The sequence below is a fragment of the Mustela nivalis genome (genome assembly GCF_964662115.1).
Source record: "Mustela nivalis genome assembly, chromosome: 8".
NCBI classification, from domain to species: Eukaryota; Metazoa; Chordata; class Mammalia; order Carnivora; family Mustelidae; genus Mustela; species Mustela nivalis.
The window spans coordinates 106,250,319-106,273,521 of NC_139027.1; the positions used below are offsets into that span (position 1 = coordinate 106,250,319).

General features: G+C 39.3%; 1 protein-coding gene and 1 pseudogene across 5 annotated transcripts in view; both read left to right on the forward strand.

Annotated features, from left to right (window-relative positions):
- SEL1L2 (SEL1L2 adaptor subunit of SYVN1 ubiquitin ligase) overlaps positions 1-23,203 on the forward strand; it is a 115,337-nt gene that overhangs the window by 37,476 nt on the left and 54,658 nt on the right. For all 4 annotated transcript variants that reach the window (XM_082743690.1, XM_082743691.1, XM_082743693.1 and 1 more), the window contains exons 4-5: positions 13,142-13,244; positions 18,367-18,529. In XM_082743690.1, coding sequence (XP_082599816.1) covers positions 13,142-13,244; positions 18,367-18,529 — 266 coding nt within the window. The remainder of the gene's footprint in view (positions 1-13,141; positions 13,245-18,366; positions 18,530-23,203) is intronic.
- Positions 3,210-4,067, forward strand: LOC309871041 (transcription factor BTF3 pseudogene; annotated as a pseudogene). The gene has a single exon. The product of its transcript is annotated as a transcription factor BTF3 pseudogene (transcript).

Sequence of the window (23,203 nt, forward strand, 5' to 3'; positions counted from 1 at the left end):
TGTCAGCTTCTTTTAGATTCAGAATTTGTTCTGATGGTAATAAGCAAGGCTGATAATTAGAACTCCTGGATAAAAAAAAAATCTCCAAAATTATGTGGATAAAGCATTTATCAGTTATTCTAATAGAAACACTCAGACTTTAGACAAAACCAAAATTGATATAGTGCCATCTTTTTTTTTTTCTGGTCTAGCAATCTAGAATTCTTCCTAGTAAAGCATAGCCAGTTAGTTGATAGATTTCTCTGGATGCAAGAAGGAACTAGAAAATATAAACAATGTTTTCCATAACTACTATGTATAGGAGTTAACTTGCCCTCAATTATAAAATTTAGGAATCATTTTTAGTATTTAAGTTGATATATATCTTTTATAACAGATACATATGAACTTCTACTTTATTAACATCTTATTTAAGAGAGGGAAACTTCTATGGCAGAGAAAAGTTAATGATATCAGTTTTTAATTGCATTATAAAAGTATGTAAATATCTTAAATTTATTTTAAATCTAAATCATATACATTGAAACATTCACTTGACCATTTTTTGACATAGAAATACAACTTGCCTGTTATTTAGCATTGATCTACTGAAATACTAAATACTGAAATGATACTAGTAGCTTTTCTAATATAAACCACACTCAAATGCATCATCTATGATTTCCCAAATCCAGTTTTTAAGGAAACAAGAAACTAAAGACACTTATGGAACATTCTGTGAGCAGAATCCTTCCAGATATTTTCAGACTTTTTCCTCAGTCATTTATAGATGCTTCACCTTTAATTAAAGTGGATCATTTTTAATGGCTCTCACTGTTTTTCAATAACATTACATAGAAACACATTTTCTTTTTGCACTTATATGTAATCAGTTTACAGGTATTTAATTAAATCCTTAGTTATAATAAACAGTAAACCTGACACAGATAAGTTTGGGAACAAACACTCCTGATCTTTGGTAAGCATGCAAGGTTGGGGAACAGAAATGTACACATTTACTAAAGAGAATCCTACAATCTGCTAGCATTCAGTGTGCTGTGCACATCAGTAAATAAGTTAAGTTTGATAGAAGAAATGAAAAGGATTGATTGATTTGGCAAGTAAGGTAAGTAGAGACTGTTGAGGAAGCTTCTGCTGTCAAAAAGAGTACTATATTGTACACTTGAAACTAATATAAAACTGTATATTAATCACGCTGGAATTTAAAAAATAAAATAAAAAATAAAAGGGAAAGTAATGCCACCCCTCAAAAAAGAACTCTTTCCCTTATGTGGAAGTGGTTATATTATACCTAAGAATAATAAATAATAAGCTATCTCTAATTAAGCATTTTCCATATTGTTTTAAGTGTTTTACCCAATTTTAAGATAGGTTCTATTATCTCTATAAGATGTGAAACCTACAGCACAGAACAATAATTTGCTTAACATCACAGAAAATATTTAGTAGGAAAACTAGGATTTGAACTGAGATGGTCTGGTGCCAAAATCCTCTAGGTTTTAACCATTATGCTGTATGCCTCTCACAAAAGTAAGCTGACAATATCAAGAAATTTTAATCTTATGCTTCTCAATATGGCTTTGAGCAAATATTGAACTATATGATAAAGATGCTGCAATTTCCTGAGCCCCAAATTTACTTGAAGGTTTAAAGGGAAGTGAATAGTTGAAAACAACTAACTGCTATAATGTATGCAATAGATTTCAAAATTCATATTTTGATATCATACCTAAGACTTCAAAAAAATGCCTTCCTTCTTTCCAGACCTCTAGAGAATATACCTGCATTCATCACAGGTTATCTAAATATCCCATGGACATTTGAGAAGCCCTGTCTGATAACAGTCATAATATCCATTTCTGAAGATTTACATAAATCAGAAAATTTTTCTTTTTAACAGAAGTACATATAGAAAGGTGATCATGACTAATAAGGGCAACAGATAGAAATTGAGAACTAAGGGATTCCAGAGGAGAGAGAGGTTAGTTTTGGAACCAAAAGGACTCTTGTTTCTAGTTGATAATTTTTTATGAGATTCTTGCTTTGATATATGTTTTTTTATAATCTTAATATTTTAAGACTATCTTCCTCCATATTTACTCTAAAAGACTGCTTCACTGTTCAGCTGAAGAGTTACTTGATGTATCAGGTAGAGTTCTGACAGGAAGCAAATGACACATTTAAATTGAGTCATTTGAGACAAGTTTAATAAAGGGTCTATTTCTGAAAGTGTAGACAGGATGAAAGGAAACTGCAAAGTAATCCCCAGGCTAGTAACACCAATGGCATTAGCACCCTGGGCCTGAAGGGTGACGGCTATAGTGGCTACTAGAATGCTGAGAAAGAAACCAAGAGGTATGTTGGAGAGATACCTCACTCTCTTCCCTTCATACTGCCTACTGCTGCCTGTCAACCAAACCTAATCAGAAGCCGGAGGGGAAGGAAGCCCATTAGTGCAGTGGACATGGGTTAATGTCCCAGGGCATAGAGAAGGATGGAGTGGATCTAGAAAGCGAGTAAGAAGACATCCAACACACCAGATTTTCTAGACAAGGAAAATTAGCATGAACTACAAGTATAAGGACTTTTAGCAGCATACAATAGAAGCGTAGGTATTAAAAGTAAAATTATAGGGCACCTGGGTGGCTCAGCGGGTTAAGCCTCTGCCTTTGGCTCAGGTCATGGTCTCAGGGTCCTAGGATCGAGCCCCACATCAGGCTCTCTGCTCAGCAGGGAGCCTGCTTCCCCCTCTCTCTCTGCCTGCCTCTCTGCCTACTTGTGATCTCTCTCTCTGTCAAATAAATAAATAAAATCTTTAAAAAATAATAATAATAATAATAATAATAATAAAAGTAAAATTACAGAATTGTAGAATTAATTAGGGAAATTTGGAGGTTATCTAGTGTAGTATTTTTCATACAATGCAGCTTATGACATTATTTAATACATTTATTTCTTACAAAGTTATTAACATTAAACCAGAACTGCTTCCTTCAGTCATATTAAGTGTTAGTCTGTATTAAATTATGGCAGAGGAGTTGGACAGAACAACTCCTCTATGGACTCCTTCACTGGAGTTGTTGCCCTCCCTCTCCAAATAGTGTATCTTGTGTATATTGTTTCCAAGATCCTGTTTGTTGTTTTGGGCACCCACTCACAGTGATGATTCTTAACAAGCTTAGAGCGAATTGAAATCTTTTTCTCGCTCTAGCTGCCATCTTGCGTCCCCGCGTGTGTGCACCTAATCTCAGCTGGTCCGCCCGAGACCCCCTGAGCACCAACCCTAGTACCCCGCGCGGTCCCATTTCCGCTCCAACAAGATGAAAGAAACTATCATGAACCAGGAGAAACTCGCCAAACTGCAAGCACAAGTGCGCATTGGTGGGAAAGGAACTGCTCGCGGAAAGAAGGTGGTTCATAGAACAGCTACAGCAGATGATAAAAAACTTCAGTTCTCCTTAAAGAAGTTAGGGGTAAACAATATCTCTGGTATTGAAGAAGTGAATATGTTCACAAACCAAGGAACAGTGATCCACTTTAACAACCCCAAAGTTCAGGCATCGCTGGCAGCGAACACTTTCACCCTTACAGGCCATGCTGAGACAAAGCAGCTGACAGAAATGCTACCCAGTATCTTAAACCAACTTGGTGCAGACAGTCTGACTAGTTTAAGAAGACTGGCTGAAGCTCTGCCCAAACAATCTGTGGATGGAAAAGCACCACTTGCTACCGGAGAGGATGATGATGATGAAGTTCCAGATCTTGTGGAGAATTTTGATGAAGCTTCCAAGAATGAAGCAAACTGAATTGAGTAAACTTCTGAAGAAAATAAAACTTAAAGAAGTTACTGGGAGCTGCTATTTTATATTATGACTGCTTTTTAAAATTTTGTTCATGGATCTGATAAAATCTAGATCTCTAATATTTTTAAGCCCAAGCCCCTTGGACACTGCAGCTCTTTTCAGTTTTTGCTTATACACAATTCATTCTTTGCAGCTTATTAAGCTGAAGAAGCCTGGGAATAAAGTTTGAAACAAGATTAATAAAGTTCTTTGCCTAGGAAAAAATCTTTTTCTCATCCGAAAGTACTAAGCCTGTGTATTATTCAGGGTTCAACTAGAAAAAAAGAACCAGTAGAAGATATATATTAAGGATTTATTACAAGGAATTGGCTGATGTGATTATGGTAGCTGGCTAGGCAAGTCCGAATCCAGAAGGTAGTTTGTCAAGAAGAGCAGGCTGGAACTCTCTGGAAGGAGCTGAATTTTTTCTTCTTCAGGGAAACCTCAGTACAATTCTTAACACCTTTTAACTGATTAAATCAGGCAAACCCAGCTTATCTCCTTTACTTAAAGTCACCTGCTTGTGGGTATTAATCACATCTACAAAATACCCTCACAGCAACAAGTAGATTAGTGTTTGATTTATTTATTTATTTTTAAAGATTTTATTTATTTGTAAGAGAGAGAGAGTGAGAGCGAGCACAGGCAGACAGAGTGGAAGGCAGAGTCAGAGGGAGAAGCAGGCTCCCTGCGGAGCAAGGAGCCCGATGTGGGACTCGATCCCAGGATGCTGGGATCATGACCTGAGCCGAAGGCAGCTGCTTAACCAACTGAGCCACCCAGGCGTCCCTAGTGTTTGATTTAATAACAGGAGTGTAGCCTAGCCAAGTAGACAGATAAAATTGACAATCACAGCCAAGTATCTCCTGATCCCTATGTGTTCATCTAAATTTTTGAATCTAGGTATAAGATTTTACACCAATGTCTATTAAGTTTCATTGTGTTCACTTTGGACTATTATTCCAACCTATCGATGACATCAATTAATTCATCAGTTATTCTCTCCTAGTTTTCTGTCACTCAAAATTTTGATAAGTATGCCTTCTAATCTTTTACCCAAGTTTAAATATTTCATGGTTAATTTTTTAGAAGAAAAAAATGAAAATGAGTATCACTTGTGACAAGTAGAATCTATAGATGAATATAAAGTATATTAACTATCAAAATATTAAAGTTCGTGTGTGTACCACTTTAAATTATCCCATTTACTCTTTGGGAAACAATAATGAAAGATGATGCAAATTAGCAAGTGCAGCTAATTATCTACCCAGAGAGCAGGCACTCTTACCCCCCAGAGGGTAAGAATACAGCATGTCACCATCTTCCTCTTGTCCCTTTTGCTCCCACTCATTACTGAAGGACTTCCCATTAAGGTCTCCCACAAGCACTGTCTTCTTAAGTAATCATGTGCAACCCAACTGGACTGCATATGACCAGGTGTGCATAATGATGCTCTGAATCCTCTAGACCAGGTTAAATCATGCTCATCATCTTCTGTTGGAAGGTGGATAGATATATTGTAGATTTTTAGACAGATTTCCGTCAGAGAACAATCAAAATAAAAAGGGATATGACTCATCTAATGAGAAAAAGATGATTTATATGAAACACATCTCTCAATAATGTTAGATAAAAGAAGTGTAACCATAAATAACCAATTGTTTAAAATACTTAAAATAAATTACAAAAAAATTTATTTCTTAATATATTTTAGACCCATTTTTTCAAAATTTTCAATAATAGTGACTTTGCGTTTCTCACATAATTCTGCATTTTGTTTAGCTCTAAGCAGACTGCACTGTCAGACTGCCTGTATTTGAATCCTTAACTACCTGGTACCAACTGTATGACGTTGGGCAAGTTACTTAACCTCTCTGTGCCTAAATCACCTCATCTGTAAAACAAGAATAATAATAGCTCCTTGCTCTTAACATCAGTAAAAAAAAAAAACTGCCTGATCCCTAAGTGGCTTATAAATGTTAGCTTTTATTTTAACTTATAATTATTAGTTTTGACAACTCGTTTTATAAACCATATTTCTTTCTGCTAAATTAAAGAGTTTTAGGCTATGAATTAGTCTTTGAAAATCAGAGTCCTTGTTATTACAAGTTTTGCTTAGTAGATATTTGAGGAGAAAATACTGTTCTACTTACAACACAATTTGTCTACCATTTCTTAGCACTACCACTGGAGGTGTTTATGTTTTACAGCAATGATCTAGGGACAGTGTGAATAAACTTGATTATTGTAAATCCCTGTGCTCTTATGCAAGTGCGTTTGAGTTGATTACATCTTTATCTGACTAAACTCTTTGCTGAGTCATTCTTTTTTAGATAGAATGTTATTTTTAGTAATGGATCATTATTCTTCCTCCTTATCTGGTATTGTATCTTCCTGGCACACATTAAGGGCAAATGTGAAGAGCTTTTCTGAAGCATTATTCAGAAAATCAGAAGCTGAAGTTGGTTTATATCAAATTCAGTTGAAATTAAGTAAGAAAGATACAGTGCCTGTGTAGGCAAGATTTTCTGCAAGGGAAAGAACTTCCCATTTTCATCTCTTTGTATCATTTTAATGTTGAAAGCACCTGATTTTTAGTCAGACTAAAGGACGTTTATCTCCTAGCTTAATTTTTTTTTTTAAAGATTTTATTTATTTATCAGAGGGAGAGAGGGGGAGAGAGCAAGCACAGGCAGACAGAACGGCAGGCAGAGGCAGAGGGAGATGCAGACTCCCTGCTGAGCAAGGAGCCCGATGTGGGACTCCATCCCAGGATGCTGGGATCATGACCCAAGCCGAAGGCAGCTGCTTAACCAACTGAGCCACTCAGGTGTCCCTCCTAGCTTAATTTTTAATTCCTTTAATGCTCAATGAGACTTTATGTCATTTCTGAGGTAGCTATAATTTGAGATTCAAAATCATGAATCTATTTTTCCTTTTGCTATTTTTAGATGATTTAAATAGTATTTGTTTAGGATTTTGTGGTGAAGCACAGAAGAGAGTAAAGAATGCAGGATAGGGCAAGGGAAGGAGCTGGGCAAAGAGAGGGTTTCAGGAGAAATTTTGGGCTTTAAGAGTGAATTGCGAGGCACCTGGGTGACTCAGTTGCTTAATTGTCAGCCTTTAGCTCAGGTCATGATCTCAGGGTCCTGGGATCAAGGCCCGTATCAGGTTCCCTGCTCGCTGGGCAGTCTACTTCTTCCACTCCCACTGCCCCTCTCCCCTGCTCTGCTCTCTCTCATTCACGCTTTCTCTCTTAAATAAATAAATAAAATCTTAAAAAAAAAAAAAGTGGGGTTCCTGGGTGGCTCAGTAGTTAAGTGTCTGCCTTCGGCTCAGGTTATGATCCCAGCGTCCTGGGACCTATGGAGACTTGCATCGGGTTCCCTGATCAGCGGGATGCCTGCTTCTCCCTCTCCCACTCCCCCTGCTTATGTTCCCTCTCTCTCTACCTCTTTGTCAAATAAATAAAATTTTAAAATCTTAAAAAAAAAAGTGAATTGCATTAGAGGATTTCCCCTCTTTCCATAGGCAAGGAGTTAGGCTGCCACCCTCACATCAGTAAGTTAATGGTTATATGCCACCAGTACCCTGCAGGGCTGAATGTCCATGTGAAAGACTTTGTTTTATTTGCTAGACCTTCTCAGTTCCAATAATCTTTGTTTCTATTTCTCATCAGTCATTTACCATCCACATGCAGAGGTATTTCACCAATATAATTTCAAACTCAAAAATAATTGTCTGACCAAAACCACCTTCCTGCCACTTCTGCCCCTTCTTTTTTTCCTACAAACTTGGCTTCACCTTCACAATGACCTCAGTTCCCTTCTCCCACTTCCTTTTCACCTCTCTGTTCACTCCCCTCAGTATCGCTTACTCCCACAGCGAGCCTGGATCACATGGCCAAACATGATCTTCAAACCCTCATTCTTTTATTGTATTGTATTGTATTGTACTCTACTGCATTGTATTTTAGACAGAGAGAAAAAGCATGAGCAACAAGAAGAGGCAGAGGGAGAAGCAGACTCCCCACTGAACAGGGAGCCAACATGGGGCTTAATCCCATGATCCCTGGGATCATGACCTGAACTGAAGGCAGCTGCTTAACCAACTGAGCCACCCAGGCACCCTGGCCCTTTATTTAGGACACACCACCCCTTCTTATCGTTTCATACCCGTGGTTCATTTGTGTAGATTGCTTCCTTCAAATGGAATGCCAGTTTTGTCTTCTTGGCCTGAAAAAACACCTTTCTACCTTTCTAGAACTATCTAAAGTGTCCTTTCATTTGTGAAGATTTCTTTATCTCCCTTAGTGAGAGTAGGGTGCCTAAGGGGGCGTTTGCTGTTTGGAAGATTCCCATCATCCATTTTACTTTTCTCACCATCCCAATTTCCTTTTGAGGAAATAAGTGTTCCCCACTGGATACATTCTTACAGGAACGTGATAAGAAGGCTTATCTTCCCTAATTAGACCCATCAGAATCATCCTGGAGTCTGGAGTAAAGAGGGGAAGATCCTAAAAGGATTGGATCTCAATCCATCCTGTAGCAGCCTCTGTCTCCGCTTCCAGAGAGCTTTGATTCCTGACCGACTCCATTGACTATGAGATTTCAACAGCCTCCCAGTAAGTTCCTTTTGCTTAAGTCAATCAGATTAGGTTTTTATTGCTTACAAACAAAGAAGGCTCCTGTACTCCCACAGTGCCTTATTACAGAGTGCCTACCATTTTACAATGGCATTGCAATTTTTGGGAAACCGGTCTGTCTTTGCTACCAGGCTGAGACCTCGTCTCCATTATCTTTGGAAATACAACATCTAGCATTGTGTCTAACACATGATAAGTGTTCAATTCATATCAGTTAAATGGACAAGTAAATGTATGAATGACAGAGAATAAGTTGTTTCCAGCTCTTTTCTTTTTCATTAATTCCTGCAGCAAACAAGTGGGCCCGTTTTTGTTGCTTCTATTCCTTATCAATAAGAGGATTCTTTTCTTTCTTTTTTTTTTGTTAAAGATTTTATTTATTTATTTGACAGAGAGAGATCACAAGTAGAGAGAGAGGGAAGCAGGCTCCCTGCTGAGCAGAGAGCCCGATGCGGGCCTCAATCCCAGGACCCTGAGATCATGACCTGAGCCGAAGGCAGCGGCTTAACCCACTCAGCCACCCAGATGCCCTCTTTTCTATTTTTTTTAATAAGAGGATTCTTCTTCATGAATTCCACAACAACAAGGAACAGTTATTAAGGAATAGATTTGATTAGAGAAATTTACAGTAGGAGGGTCTGCAAGAAAAGGCATAGCATCCCAGTTCTTCCATCATCTCACAGAGAGGTGCGCTGGGTTTGAGGATTGCTGGACACATGGAAGGTCTGCCTACTAAACTGCCTACCTTGAGTATAATCATGAGAAAGTGACCTTGTCAGAGGTGGGCTACTTAGGTACCCAGCTGCCTGGGAAAGTCAGATGTCCAGCACCTGGAAATATTGGAGGACCATGGGAAATTACGGTCCTTCCTGCTTTTAAAAGATAGCCATTGATCTGATGGGAAGCTGAGCTGGGTATATCCCTCCCACAGGGAGAAGGAGCAGCTTGTTTTCCAAGCAATCCAGAGTTGGCATCTGTATTATTTTGCTAGGGGTATCATAATTAAATACCAAAGGCAAGATGGCTTAACAAGCAGAAATTTATTTTCTCACAGTTCTGAAGGCTGGAGGTCCATGATCAAAGTGTCAGCAGGTTTGGTTTCATACTGAGACTTCTCTCCTTGGTTTATGGATGGCCACCTTCTCAGTATGTCCCTACATGGCCTTTTTTTAGTGCTGTATGCCCCTGATGTCTCTTTCTCTTCTTATAAGGACATCAGTCATATTGGCTTAGGACCCCACCCTAATGACCTCATTTTAACTTAATTATCCCTTTAAAGATCTTATCTCCAAATACAGGCACATTCTGAGATGCTGGGAATTAGGACTTCACAATTCATACTGTAATAGCATCCAAGATAGTTATGAAATAATAATTAAGACTGCAGAAGTAATAACATGTCAAGAACTCTTACAAATATGTCTCTGACAAACACTGAAATACAAAATCATCTAGTTGAAGCACTTCCCATATTTGCTGCTGTATGAAATACTGCTCTGGCACACCTACTCTGCTCTCTTTTACTCCTAAGGGTCATTCCCACCACTTTCCCAGTCAGCTTAGATCCCTTATCAGGACAGAACACAGGCATCCACTAGTTGGGTGTTCAGAGGATTCCAGATTCAGGAAGGTCCTTTAGTGCAAGCTCGGAATGGTCTCCTCAAGTCATTTCCTAACTATGCTTTCCTCAAATTTGGAAATGGTTAAACCATAAAAAGGAAATTAAAGGGCTGTCAAGATAACTTTATCTGACAGTTGAGCACTCTTATAGTAAGGAAAACTTGTATTTCAATACATTTGGGAAGCCAAAAAAAGAATTACAAATTAAAGTAAAAGCCGTGAGTAGAAATCTGTAGTGTAAATCATTTCTCATATGTATATGCATGCACAGACAACCTTTCAAAATGTATTCTTGCTCTTTGAAAGCATGGTAATAGAAGCAGTTGCTATTCCAAACACAGATTAGTAGGTTATTCTTATTATTTTTCCTCTCTAATCATGACTATAGGTAGCATATAACTCAAAGCAAAAATTAAATGCTAAAAGTGTCTGGTGTTACTGAATTGATTAGATAACTTGAAGCATTCAAAATAATTGCAAATTAACTTTTAAGTTAAAAACATTTTTTTTTTTTAATTTAAAAAAGAACAACTCTGATGGTTTGTCAGGAAGAAGAAAAACAGGAACCACTTAAAGATCTTTGTGGTCTTGTTAATGAGGCATCAAATCTCAAAATGCCTCTTTTAAAATGGTTTCAGGCATGGTTCACCTAATCAGAGGTTTCACTGAGTGTCATAATGGACTTCAAGAGGCACTGTGCTCTGATGTGGAAGGTATTGGGGTGGGGGTGTACACGCTCACTCTGGGGGTAGAATGAGGGCTGTAAAGCTGACTCTTTTTCCAAATAGCTTCCCACACTGTACACTGACAACAATGGCTTGAAAACTGTAATGTGTTATACAAATGTCTGAGAAATACTATTATTGTAGCAGGTAAAATTCTATTACTTTAATTTCTTTAAATCCTAAAAAAGTAATTCTTTGTCCCCATTCCCAAAAGGCAAGTTGTTATTGGTACTCTTTCTGTGTGTTTTCCCCAAGGTCTTAGAAAGGTTGTCAGGGAGGAAGAATGAGCCTTGGGGAGAGCAAAATTTTCAGGGAGATTCTCTCCTCCAATCCTAGATGTACGCTACTTTTCTAGGAGATGCCCATTGCTCAGGTCCTCATGTTGTCTTGGAATCTTATAGTTCTAAGGTTTATGGTCAATAATCAGACAAAGGAGTCTGAGAGATGAGACTCCTTAGAGACTCCTTAGTCCTTTCTTTAGGGTACACCAAGCAGTCCCTTTCCCTAGAGGCCTTGCTTCCCACTTTGTATTTGCAGAAACTTGCATCTCTTTCCCAGACTAGGATCATCTCTCTCCCTCCTACCATCAGAAGCATCTTAATATCTCCTCCAACCTCCAGACACTTTCACAGAAGACAGGAAGAGGATAATTTTTGTAGTAGCTTCCACATTCTGACTAAAGGCAAGGTGATCTTGAAATACAGAGGTTAAAAAATAAGGGGAGCGTAAAGGAGGAAACATTTTCCCTCTATTCTTCTAGGTTCTTTTGGTTGTGAAAGACCCCTGTCCTGGAGAGTCCCCTCCTCTAGAAGATAGATAGGATAACTAACCGCTTGTTTGCTTTTCTGTAAACCGCTGGCTTTTAGGTATAAGATTGGGTTATTAATTGTGTGATTAATTGCTTATTAATTGCTCTTTTGCCTTTCTGTAACCACTTGGCTTATAGAGATAATAGAGACGCCATGATGGCATTCCTCCCTTACCCCCTTCTTGTTCCCCTTCCCCGCCTCTCCTTTCGCGCGCGGGCCCTCATAACCAATCAGCTTGTTCCCCCTTCCCGCCGCTCTCTTCCCGCGCGGGGGTCCCAGGAGCCAATCCGCAAACTCCAAGTATGCCTTTTTCAAAGTTCAAACTGTCAACCAATCAGTTGCGCCCCACCCAAAACTTGTTTGTACCTTCCTATAAAAGACCCTGCTTCTCTCCGGTCGGGGTGCTCGGTTAGCTGGAGCTGCCGAACACCCGCCGGTACCTGCGTGACAATAAACCTCTTGCTGTTTGCATCCAGTGGCAGTGTTGGATTCTTGGGTAAGGGGATCCGCGGGTCTTTCAGTTGCTTTATTAATTAAATTGACATAAGACAGCTCAATGGGAGGAAAACATTTAATTTCATATATGTGTGAAACTGAGCCTTACATGCCATCTTTTTTTTTTTTTTAGGATTCTATTCATTTACCTGACAGACAGAGATCACAAGTAAGCAGAGAGGCAGGCAGAGAGAGAGGGGGAAGCAGGCTCCCTGCTGAGCAGAGAGCCTGATGTGGGGCTTGATCCCAGGACCCTGAGATTATGACCTGAGCTAAAGGCAGAGGCTTAACCCACTGAGCCACCCAGGTGCCTGGAGCCTTATATGCCATCTTTTTTTTTTTTTTTTAAGATTTTATTTATTTATTTGACAGACAGAGATCACAAGTAGGCAGAGAAGCAGGCAGAGAGAGAAGAGGAAGCAGGCTCCCTGCTGAGCAGAGAGCCTGATGCGGGACTCAATCCCAGGACCCTGGGATCATGACTGGAGCCAAAGGCAGAGGCTCTAACCCACCGAGCCACCCAGACGCCCCCTTATATGCCCTCTTGAGCTAAGAAGGAGGTAAGGGTCTGGGGCTTCAATGAGAGGGAAGATAATTCACAGGAAGATGGGAAGAGCAAATGTTTGGTATACAAATGATTGTCATACCATGCAGAGACATTAGGGCAGAGAGGAAGTTGAATAAATATTCCCTGCCAACCTCCCCTCACCTTACCACACCTAACCCATACTCTTCATATTTATCTCCAATAATGACTCTCTTCCTGAACCAGGCTTTCTATCTAAACTCCTAGAGGCAATTAAGGAGGAAGTCAAAAGCTCTTCCTGAGTCTTTTTGGCCTTGATTGGATTCAGGTCAAAATAATCCACATGCCAAAGTGGCACATTTGGGGGAGGTTCATCTGAACCTTTTCATGAGCAAAACCCAAACTAATATGGCAGCACATTATTTTAAAAATATAAAACATACAAATAATGTTATTTTTCCTTGTTTGTCCATATATAGTAAGAAAGCAACCAAAGCAAAATTTCACAGATGAAGGAGACCAGCTGTTTAAGATGGGCATCAAGATCCTCCAGCAGTCCAAAAGCCAAAAACAAAAAGCACAGTAAGTCTTTGTCCAATTACCTAAGCCAACTTAAATTCCTGGCTAAGAAAAAAGAACAATCCAAAATCTAGTTTGTCATTAAAAGCTTATTGGGATAACAAATAAATTTATTTGCCCATAAGCTTTTCTTTTTAAAAGAATCAATTGATGTTTAAAGAATCCTAAAATTATCAGCCTAAACAAACCTAACTGAATGTGAAATTGTGGTCCCAACACTTTAAGTGTACTCAGGCAAAAATATTCTGTTTTGAGTTTATTAGGTATTTCAAATGAAATAAGACATGTTACTTGAATTAGGTTGTTTTAGAATGCCTTTTTTGTTGTTGTTTTGTTTTATTTTAGATTTTGCTAATTTATTTGTCAGAAAGAGAGAGAGCACAGGCAGGCAGAGGCAGAGGGAAAAGCAGACTCCCCGCTGAGCAAGGAGCCAGATGTGGGACTCGATCCCAGGACGCCGGAATCATGACCCGAGCCAAAGGCAGCTGCTCAACCGATTGAGCCACCCAGGCATCCCTAGAAGGCTTTATTCTGCCTAACTCAGCATTTGTAGGGTACTTTATGGTTTTCAAAGTTTTCATGTATGTGATTCCATTTTATCCATTTTATCCCCCAAACAGCCTTATGAGTTAAGAAGAACTTCATTTTCCCCACCTTAAAACACTTAGGAAGAGAGATTCAAGGATGTTAAAGTGAGGTGATCACAAATACACAACTGGGAAGTAACCAGTCATGACCACATGGTCTCACTCCATATTAATCATTTCTCTGTTCATTTGTCTGAGCACTCATTTGTCTACTTTGTCTAAAGGGGAGGCAGAAATATCTTGTCCCCCCAGTAGAGGGACACAACATGAGGTCACCCCTCAAGTCCCTAATTAAAACCTCATTGAGATCAACCCCAAGTTCTCCCATTCACTGACTGTGTAATCCCTGTGCAAGTTACTTAAGCTGCTTGTGTTCTGGATAGTACAGTTAGGCTCTTAGAACAGTGCCCGACACATAGTAAGCAGAAGATAAGCATTTGTCTTTATCTCTAGCCCTCTAAATGGTAAGCAGAAGGTATGGGAGAGAAGAATACAAGTGTCTCTTGAAGCAGTAACAAAAAGAATGGGCTCCGGACCTCCAACAAGGAGACAACTTTTGTTTGCACACAGATCAGGCATAGCTGCTCTGGGGGAAGCATCCCAGTGCTGTGGTAGGTGTCCTAGGCAGGGCAGCAGCAGAGTTCCTGAATTCTTTCTTAAAGCTCAAACCTTCCCAGAAGAGCATAAAAGTATAGAGAATAAAGGGGCATTTCAACTATAAAGAACTTCCATTTATTAAGTGCCTTCTTTGTTCTACTTATTGTTCTGGGCAGTTATGTGTAGAATAGCATTCATTGCTCACAATGATATTGTGAAGCATAAATTGTTATCCCCAAATTTCAGAGGAGGAAATAGAAGGTCAAAAATATTCTATAATTCTCCCAAAGTGACAAGAAGAAGGAAGTAAAGGAATTGGTCAGCTCTCTAAGGGAAGTTAAATTAGAAGTTCCTTATAAGAGCAGAAGAAACCATCCCCTGCAAAACCTGGGTTTCATATTGAGCATCTCTAGGGGCTGTCATGATGAGGATGGGGTTTAATCAGACCCCCAAAATATAATCCTGCCTTATAAGGAAGTCTGCTTACTCAGGTGCTCACTGAATGGATGAGTAAGAACAGAATTCTCAACCCAGACCAGCTAGATGAAAGACCAATGAAATTCTGGAAAGGGTTAGGATTAGGTTTCAGATTAGCTGTACAGCAGATGAACTCAAGATGAGGGGCCCACTGGGTATGCCCTTTTTTTTTAATTTTAAGATTTTTTAATTTATTTGACACAGCAAGAGAGGGAACATAAGCAGGGGGAGTGGGAGAAGAAGAAGCAGAGAGCCCCCTGAGCAGAGAGCCCAATGTGGGGCTCAATCCCAGGACACTGAGATCATGACCTGAGCCGAAGACAGCTGCTTAATGACTGAGCCACCCAGGCACCCTTGAGTAGGCCCTTTTAAATGAAAGGAAACCCGAGATTCAGTCCAATGGGACAAAATCACTCTTGGAAGCTCCCAAGTAACTATCTACTTAACCTTCATGGGTACCTTTCCCTTTGGCTTAAAGAGTGGGGAGAAAACCCATCCATGAAAGCAGACTGCCCAGCTGTGAAGGAGCCTTTATGCCACCTAGGTGTGATTCAATCTCTGACTATTCTTGCCCAGTGTATCCTTGCCCAAGAGTGCCAGAAAAGAAGCTTTTTTTTTTTTTTTTAAGATCTTGTTTTTAAGTAATCTTTACACCCAACATGGGCCTTGAACTCACAAACCCGAGATCAAGAGTCATATATTCTACCAACTGAGTCTACCAAGTACCCCAAGAGCAGCTTGTTTCTGCCATAGCATAGGTATGTGAGAGGGTGCATAATGCTGAGTCCCCTGACCCTTCTGAGTTGACAGAGAAATGAAACAAAATCTGCTCATGGCAAGAGATTTCAGGAATTTGTGGGAAAACTGAATGAAATTTCTCCAAATATCAAGACAGTCTGCTCTTTTCTTAAGCCAGTTACACCCAGTCTAGCCATCTTGAAGATTCTGGTCAGGGTAAAGAAAAATGAACACCCTACTGACTACAGAGGAATCATTTCTCTCCCATTCATTCCTCAATCCTGTGTCCTCTTTGCTTCACCACTTGTATAAGACAGAGGTGCTACTAGTCCTTTTGGCTCATCCACATCCACATTGTGACCCAATTCATTCATTCATTCATTCAGCTATAAATTGTTTAACAAGTCAGTGCTGTTAGAAGTACAGATGTTAAGCAAGCATACGTCAGGGAGACACAGACTTGTCTACAGGAGTCAAGAAGCCTCAGAGATAACCAGGGTTAGCTGTCATTAAGAATTACACCCCCCACCCCCCACAACACAAGCAAAGAAGATTTGAAGAAAAGCTCCTGCTCTACACCAAGTTTCTGATGAGTCCTAGAGATGCCTTTAGTCTCCTCCTTCCCTAGCACCCACCTTAGCATCCAGTACCAGATACTTTAGGAGTTACCCAGATATCTAACTGAACTTTCTTTTGAGGATCTGCTAATTCTTTCCAGTTTCTTTTACTTTTTCCCCCTTGGGGGTTACAGCCCAGATCTTAATCCTACCTAATTTACCAACAACTTTCTTCAGCGCTGGATTCTGTTTCTAGTATTCCTTATATCAGCGTGGACTTTCATGACAAGGGACCGAGGTATCCACTCCTCCCTTAAGAGTTAAAGACACCTAGATGGGTTGGTTTTACAAACTTTTGCTGCGTCCTGGGATCACTGAATGTATATACTGCTGGCTCCTGCAGCCCATCAGATTTCTCTGTCCTGGTCCATGGGTGCCCTTCTAATCCCAGCAGGCTATGTGGTTACAGCAGCAAACCATGTGGCAGAATAACTTCAGGGAGTCTGTGTCTGATTTCTAGCCTATCTCCAAATGCCAGACATTTGCATTCAATGACTTTTAGACCTTCTGTTTTATCTGCCTTCTGGTCCCTAGAATATTAGCTTGCTCTGATCATGGTTAATTTCTTGCTTGACCTCCTGGCTTCTTTTGTTCCACTGGAGTCTATTCTCGGTGTTGCCATCCAAGACCCTAAAGCCTGTGTGGATAACAGTCTGAGCCCATTCATTTCTGCTCCAGCCACCAAGAGCAAATTATTTTAGCATCAGTGTGGATAAGCAGTACATAAAGCTGAGTCTCCTGATCCTTCTGAGCAGCAAGGATAGATTTGTGTATTTGTTCCTGTATTTGAGTCAAGGTCACTGGTAGAGGTTAATGCTTTCTGTTCTTACTGCTACCAAAAAGGAAGTTATAAAAGTAAAAACAAATCCCTTGGGGCACCTGGGTGGCTCAGCCGTTAAGTGTCTGCCTTCAGCTCAGGTCATGATCCCAGAGTCCTGGGATCAAGCCCAGCATTGGGCTCCCTGCTTACTGGGAAACCTGCTTCTCCCTCTCACACTCTCCTTGCTTGTGTTCCCTCTCTCGCTATCTCTCTCTCTGTCAAATAAATAAATAAAATCATTTTTAAAAATTTATTTTATAAAGTAAAAGTAAATCCCAAAAGTACTCTTTGTCTCTGACACAAGTTTTGACCTTGCAAGGCTCTCCATTACTACCTATTAGGCAGATCAGGTCCAGATGATTTCTGAGTGGGACTCAGATAATGCAGTGTAAGGCCATCCTATGGCATCTATATTTATAATCATTAAATTCTCACACCGGTTACCCACTAATTACAGAACAATTACCATGCTATAAAACTTTGGAATTTATGCAGTAGTCCTAAAAATAATAATAATGGCAGCTAAATTTATTGAGCACTTGCTATATACTTGCTAGGTCCTATGCCAAGCACTTCATGGATTATCTCATTGAATCTTCCCAACAGCCCTATGAAGTAAGGGCTATTGTTATCCCCACTCCATAGATGAGAGAGGAAAAAATAAGTTAAATAACTTGCCTGAAGCTCTCAAACTAGTAAGTGGTGGACCCAGATTTTGAACCAGACAGTCAAGACTTTAGAGCCCTAATAACCACTGGGTTTTATTTGGTTATTGTTTTTCCACACAGCCTGACTTTGCATGCTGAGGAATATGTTCTATTTTAGAAAATTACTTCAGAATATAGAGGGACTCTTGTTTTCATGATAGTAGCTTCTAGAAGTGACACTCCAATTTTGATTATTTTTTATTACGTTGTTTTATATTTCAGAGTTCATTTTGTTAAACAAATATTCATATAATGCAGGTGGTCATGGGAGAGTTCACTATGTTAGGACAAGTGTCTCAATTTTTCATTTCACTTGGTGAATAAGCTTGAGGCATGATGTATCCTATATATTTCTTCTTTTCACCAGCTTCACTATTTGCCAGATATATCTGAAATTATAATCTTAGATAAGGTAGGGCTGAAAAAAAACCTACTGACCCATAGATGTGATGGACTTCAGCTAAACGGTATTATTAGTAGCAATAACAACTTGATCCTACTTGCTGGAAAGAAGTAGTGTGAAGGAGGGAACAGAAAAACATTTTTGATAATCAAACCTCTACCTTCATATTTTTGAAACAGAGCCTACGTATTCTTTGCCAAAGCAGCTGACATGGGAAACATGAAAGCTATGGAGAAAATGGCTGATGCTTTGCTATTTGGAAATTTTGGCATGCAAAACATAACAGCGGCTATCCAATTGTATGAGTCCCTAGCTAAAGAAGGATCATATAAAGCCCAAAATGTGAGTTTTGAAAGAAAAGTAAGCCTTACGTAGCTACATCCTAAAATAACTATAGACAAAGAACATGTGAAAGGAGTTTAGCAATAGTATTCCATTCTACTGCATGAACCCAGACCTAGGGAAGTTACAGTAACACTGAAATAGTGGGATCAGGGAGGGGACATAGCAAGAGAACTGGGCAAATTCTTCTAGTTATATGGGTGACTGTCAGGAATGGGACAGAACTGCTCTCTAATTCAGCTTCCCATCTTATGCCCATGGGTGTGTTTAGAAATGATTTAAGAACTCTGAGCCCCCAACATAATTAAATTTTACTTAAATATATTCACCTATACAAAACAAACAAACAAACAAAACCCCACAGAGTAAATCTATGACCTTACATGATGTTGGCCTGGTTTTTACATTTCACACACTTTATAAATTAAATATATTTTCTTTTCTCTTTTACTGAATGCATTTCATTTAATCCAAGAATAATGTAAGTATTTCATAGAAAATCTGGAAAACAGAAACGTACATACATACATACATTAATAAATAAATACATAAGTAAATAAAGCCCTTCACAAGCCAACCATTCTGACTCAATTATTGTTAGAACTGTTTTATATTTTTGCTTAGCTTCTTCCTCAGGCATCTCTCTTCTTACATCATCCTGATCACAATGCAAGTGCATATATCATTTTGTTTCTGGCTACTTTCACTTAATGCAATAGCAAAAGTATGTTTTCATGTTGTTAGTCTTTTTAATAAAAATATTTATTTCTGATTACAAAAGAAATTCATGCTCATGACAAAAAAAATGTCTGAGAATTCAGAAATTATGAAGAAAAAAATAAAAGTTGTCTGAAACTTCTCCTTCCAGAGATCATTTTTGTTATCTCTGGGAGGAAAATGCAGAAGCTAGACTTTGGAGTCAGACTGAAGTTCAAATCCATTCTGCCACTTGCTTATTGGATACCTCCTTAACGGAATCCTTTCCCCTTCCACAAGAAGATCCTTTCCTACACTCTCTGATTCTGTTTCTCTCATAATCTAATAGTAGTAAACACTTAATGTGTTTCTAGGTAGCATTGCTTATGATTAAAATGACTTTGGATTGACAAACTTCCATCGCATTGGGGCAAACTGTAATGAACTGTAAATACTGGATCGTGGTAGTAATTCTTAGGAGAACCCTGGACACCACACGTACGGAACCATTACTTGGGGGTTGGGGCTCCTGCATCTCACTTCCTTGAGGCCTCATCTGAGGGACCAAAGATAGTGGACCCGGGAGAACTATCCTGGGAAACTGGGAAACTGCAGATCCTGTGCTATATCCACCTGAATAGACTGGTTGCAATTGGAACCTGTAGGAGCCCTCATGAGTCTCTGTGTTTACTTAGTTGAAACCAAAGCTAGACCAGCAAACCTCTGATCAGTGAGACAACCTTTCTAATTTTCATCTGTAGGGTTAGGTTTTATCATATATAATACACTGGATACTGTGTCTATCTGGTTCACAGTTGTATCTAATATTTAGCACAGTCCTTGGGACAAGAAATATACATTGATTACTGAATCAATTAATGATGAATGATTAAATAGAATTATTATGGGGATTGAATAATATGTAAAGGTTAATTCCATACCTGGAACTTTTGTCATCATTCATTGTAAAGAAAGGATATAAATATTACTCTTCTAGAATTTTTCCTATTACTATATAGGATTTCTTTTTTACAAAAATGAGATCAGACTTTAATTGCTATTTCCTAATCTCTTTACTCACTTAATAATATATTATAAACAAATTGCCATGTAAATATATGCAGATCAACATCGCTGTTGTATTTTTAAATTTTTATTTATTTTTTTTAAAGATTCCATTTATTTATTTGACAGAGAGATCACAAGTAGACGGAGAGAGAGGCAGGCAGAGAGAGAGAGAAAGAGGGAAGCAGGCTCCCTGCTGAGCAGAGAGCCAGATGCAGGACCCATCCCAGGACCCTAAGATCATGACCTGAGCCGAAGGCAGCCACTTAACCCACTGAGCCACACAGGCACCCCAATTTTTATTTATTTTTTTAAATTTCTTTTCAGTGTTCCAGAATTCATTGTTTATCTACCACACCCAGTGCTCCATGCAATACGTGCCCTCTACTGTTATATTTTTTAAAGATTTATTTATTGATTATTTGAGGCGGGGGAGAAGCAAAGAGGGAGCAAGAGGGAAAGAAACAGAAGTGGATTCCTCATACCAGGCTTGATCTCATGATCCTGAGTTCATGATCTGGACCAAAATCAAGGGTCAGGTGCTCGGAATGCCTGAGTGGCTCAGTCCTTAAGTGTCTGCCTTTGGCTCAGGTCATGATCCCAGGGTCCTGTGATCTAGCCCTGTGTGGGGCTCCCCGCTTATCAGGAAACCTGCTTCTACCTCTCCCATTCCCCCGTTTGTGTTCCCTCTCTCACTGTCAAATAAATAAATAAAATCTTAAAAAAAAAAGTCAGACGCTCAACCGACCTTGCTATCTAAGCACCCCTCAATATCACCATCTTAAATATCTGTATAATTTTAATTAAGTTGTTGAATACTATTTTTTACCCCAGGGAATGTTTTTAAACTAAATACAAAACATTATATTTACAAAGGAGTAAATGGATTTATAAATGTTATAATAAAATAGGAGAGTTTTTAAACCTTCATTGTCCAAACACAAAGTTCCAAAACAAACTAAATGTTACCATCATATCCAGCACTATAAATGATATCTCAGAATTCCTTTCTTTTTTAAAAAATATTTTATTTATTTATTTGACAGAGATCACAAGTAGGCAGAGAGGCAGGCAGAAAGAGAGGAGGAAGCAGTCTCCCCACGGAGCAGAGAGCCCGATGTGTGCTCGATCCCAGGACCCTGGGATCATGACCCAAGCCAAAGGCAGAGGCTTTAGCCCACTGAGCCACCCAGGCATTCCTTTCTAAGGAACATGTGCATTCCTTCCTAGTGAACATGTGCTTTATTTTTTAGTGGAGTATTAATTAGCTAATTAAGTCAACAGTTGTTTTGTTGACACAATGTTCCAAACATAATCTAAGTTGAGGTGTAGAAAAAGATTAATAGGTTACAGACCTTATGGGTCAATCTGAAGTATAAACACATAATTGCAGCACAATTTGGGTAGACTATAGTTATAAACTGCATTAGACACAGAAAAGAGTCTTTAACAGGTTTTGCCTAGAGCAGAGGAGGAAGGCTTCTAAGTAAAAGTGACATTTGTACCTAGTCTAGAATATTGGATATCGACAACATACAAGATTTATTTGTCTGTATTTGAGTAAAGTATTTGATAAGAAGGTCAAAACACTACTCCCAGAAAAGAAATTCCAAATTAACAGAAATGGTACATAAAACACTTGGATTTCAGGGTCAAAGTCAGAGTATCAGTCCCCATTCTCAGTTTAATGTGGGTCCATGGCATGGCCACAGACTGCCCTCTAATCCCAGTTAATTGGCCATCAAATGCTTGCCATTGATTTTAAGGAGAAACAGATAAGAGAAGGTCATTAGCGGAGTGCTAATCCAGTGCTAGGAAGAATAACTCCAAATGGTTGACCACTGGCTATGTATTATCACAGCCATCTTTGTAGAGACCAGCAGGCATTGTTGGGACACTATCCCTGAAAACATACAATTACAGACAGGGGTTCTGGAATCAGAAAGCTGGACAACTAATGAGCTTCCCATCTTGTTCATTCTTTCAGTGTCATTTCTATAAACCTCAGGTTTCTCAAACCTGCAAAGGGAACTGTTGATAAGGTCACACGACTTTATAAGTTTGCTGCAAGAAACGAATAATATCTGCACAATCCCTTAGAGATATTAAAGTACATCAATGAATAATGTTGTGTAACGATTTTAGTCCTAATGGCTTTGCTACGGAGTCAGTCAGTCCCTGGCTTTAAATCTCAGTTCCAATACTCGTGGCCTGCCCTCTCTGAATCTCAATTTCCTCATTGTAAAATGGGGATATCTGTCTGACATATGTGTGTGTTGGATCTCAGGAGGATAAGAAGATAGAATATGAGTGAGGACAAACTTATCATCTGGAAAGCTGACATTGACCTGATATGCAAAATTCAATCACACTGCCTATTGAAATGCTACAATACAAGGTGGCATAAAGTCTCTGTCCCAAACACCTCCTATGCTCTCCCTGACATCCTGAATACCCTTATTCCTTACTTGGATTCCCCCTCCCCCTCATGACCTCCCCATAAACTAGTGACCAAAGTGTTAACATCTGGATGAGCCGGGCGCCTGCAAGATCCTGGTCTAGTACTACAGCTGGATTGCTGGATTCTGTTCTGAAATTTTGCTCTCACCCCTGTCATCCCTATAGGAAAGTCTGTTTCCAATAGCAAGTCTGCTTATAGCGGACTTGTTTCCTTGTACAAGAACAACTAGTGAAAGAGATTCTGTGCTACAAACAATGCTTAATTCAATCTGTGACTAGGATGGCCACGTGCTATAATGATCAGAGCTCTCTAATAGAGAGCTAATAGGTTAACAGGCTGGGTGACCATCTTTCTTCTGAGGCTGTTTGTGCCACCCTGGTATAGGAATCCTACCTGGACTCTTAAGAAATATTGCTGGAGGGATGCCTGGGTGGCTTAGTTGGTTAAGCAGC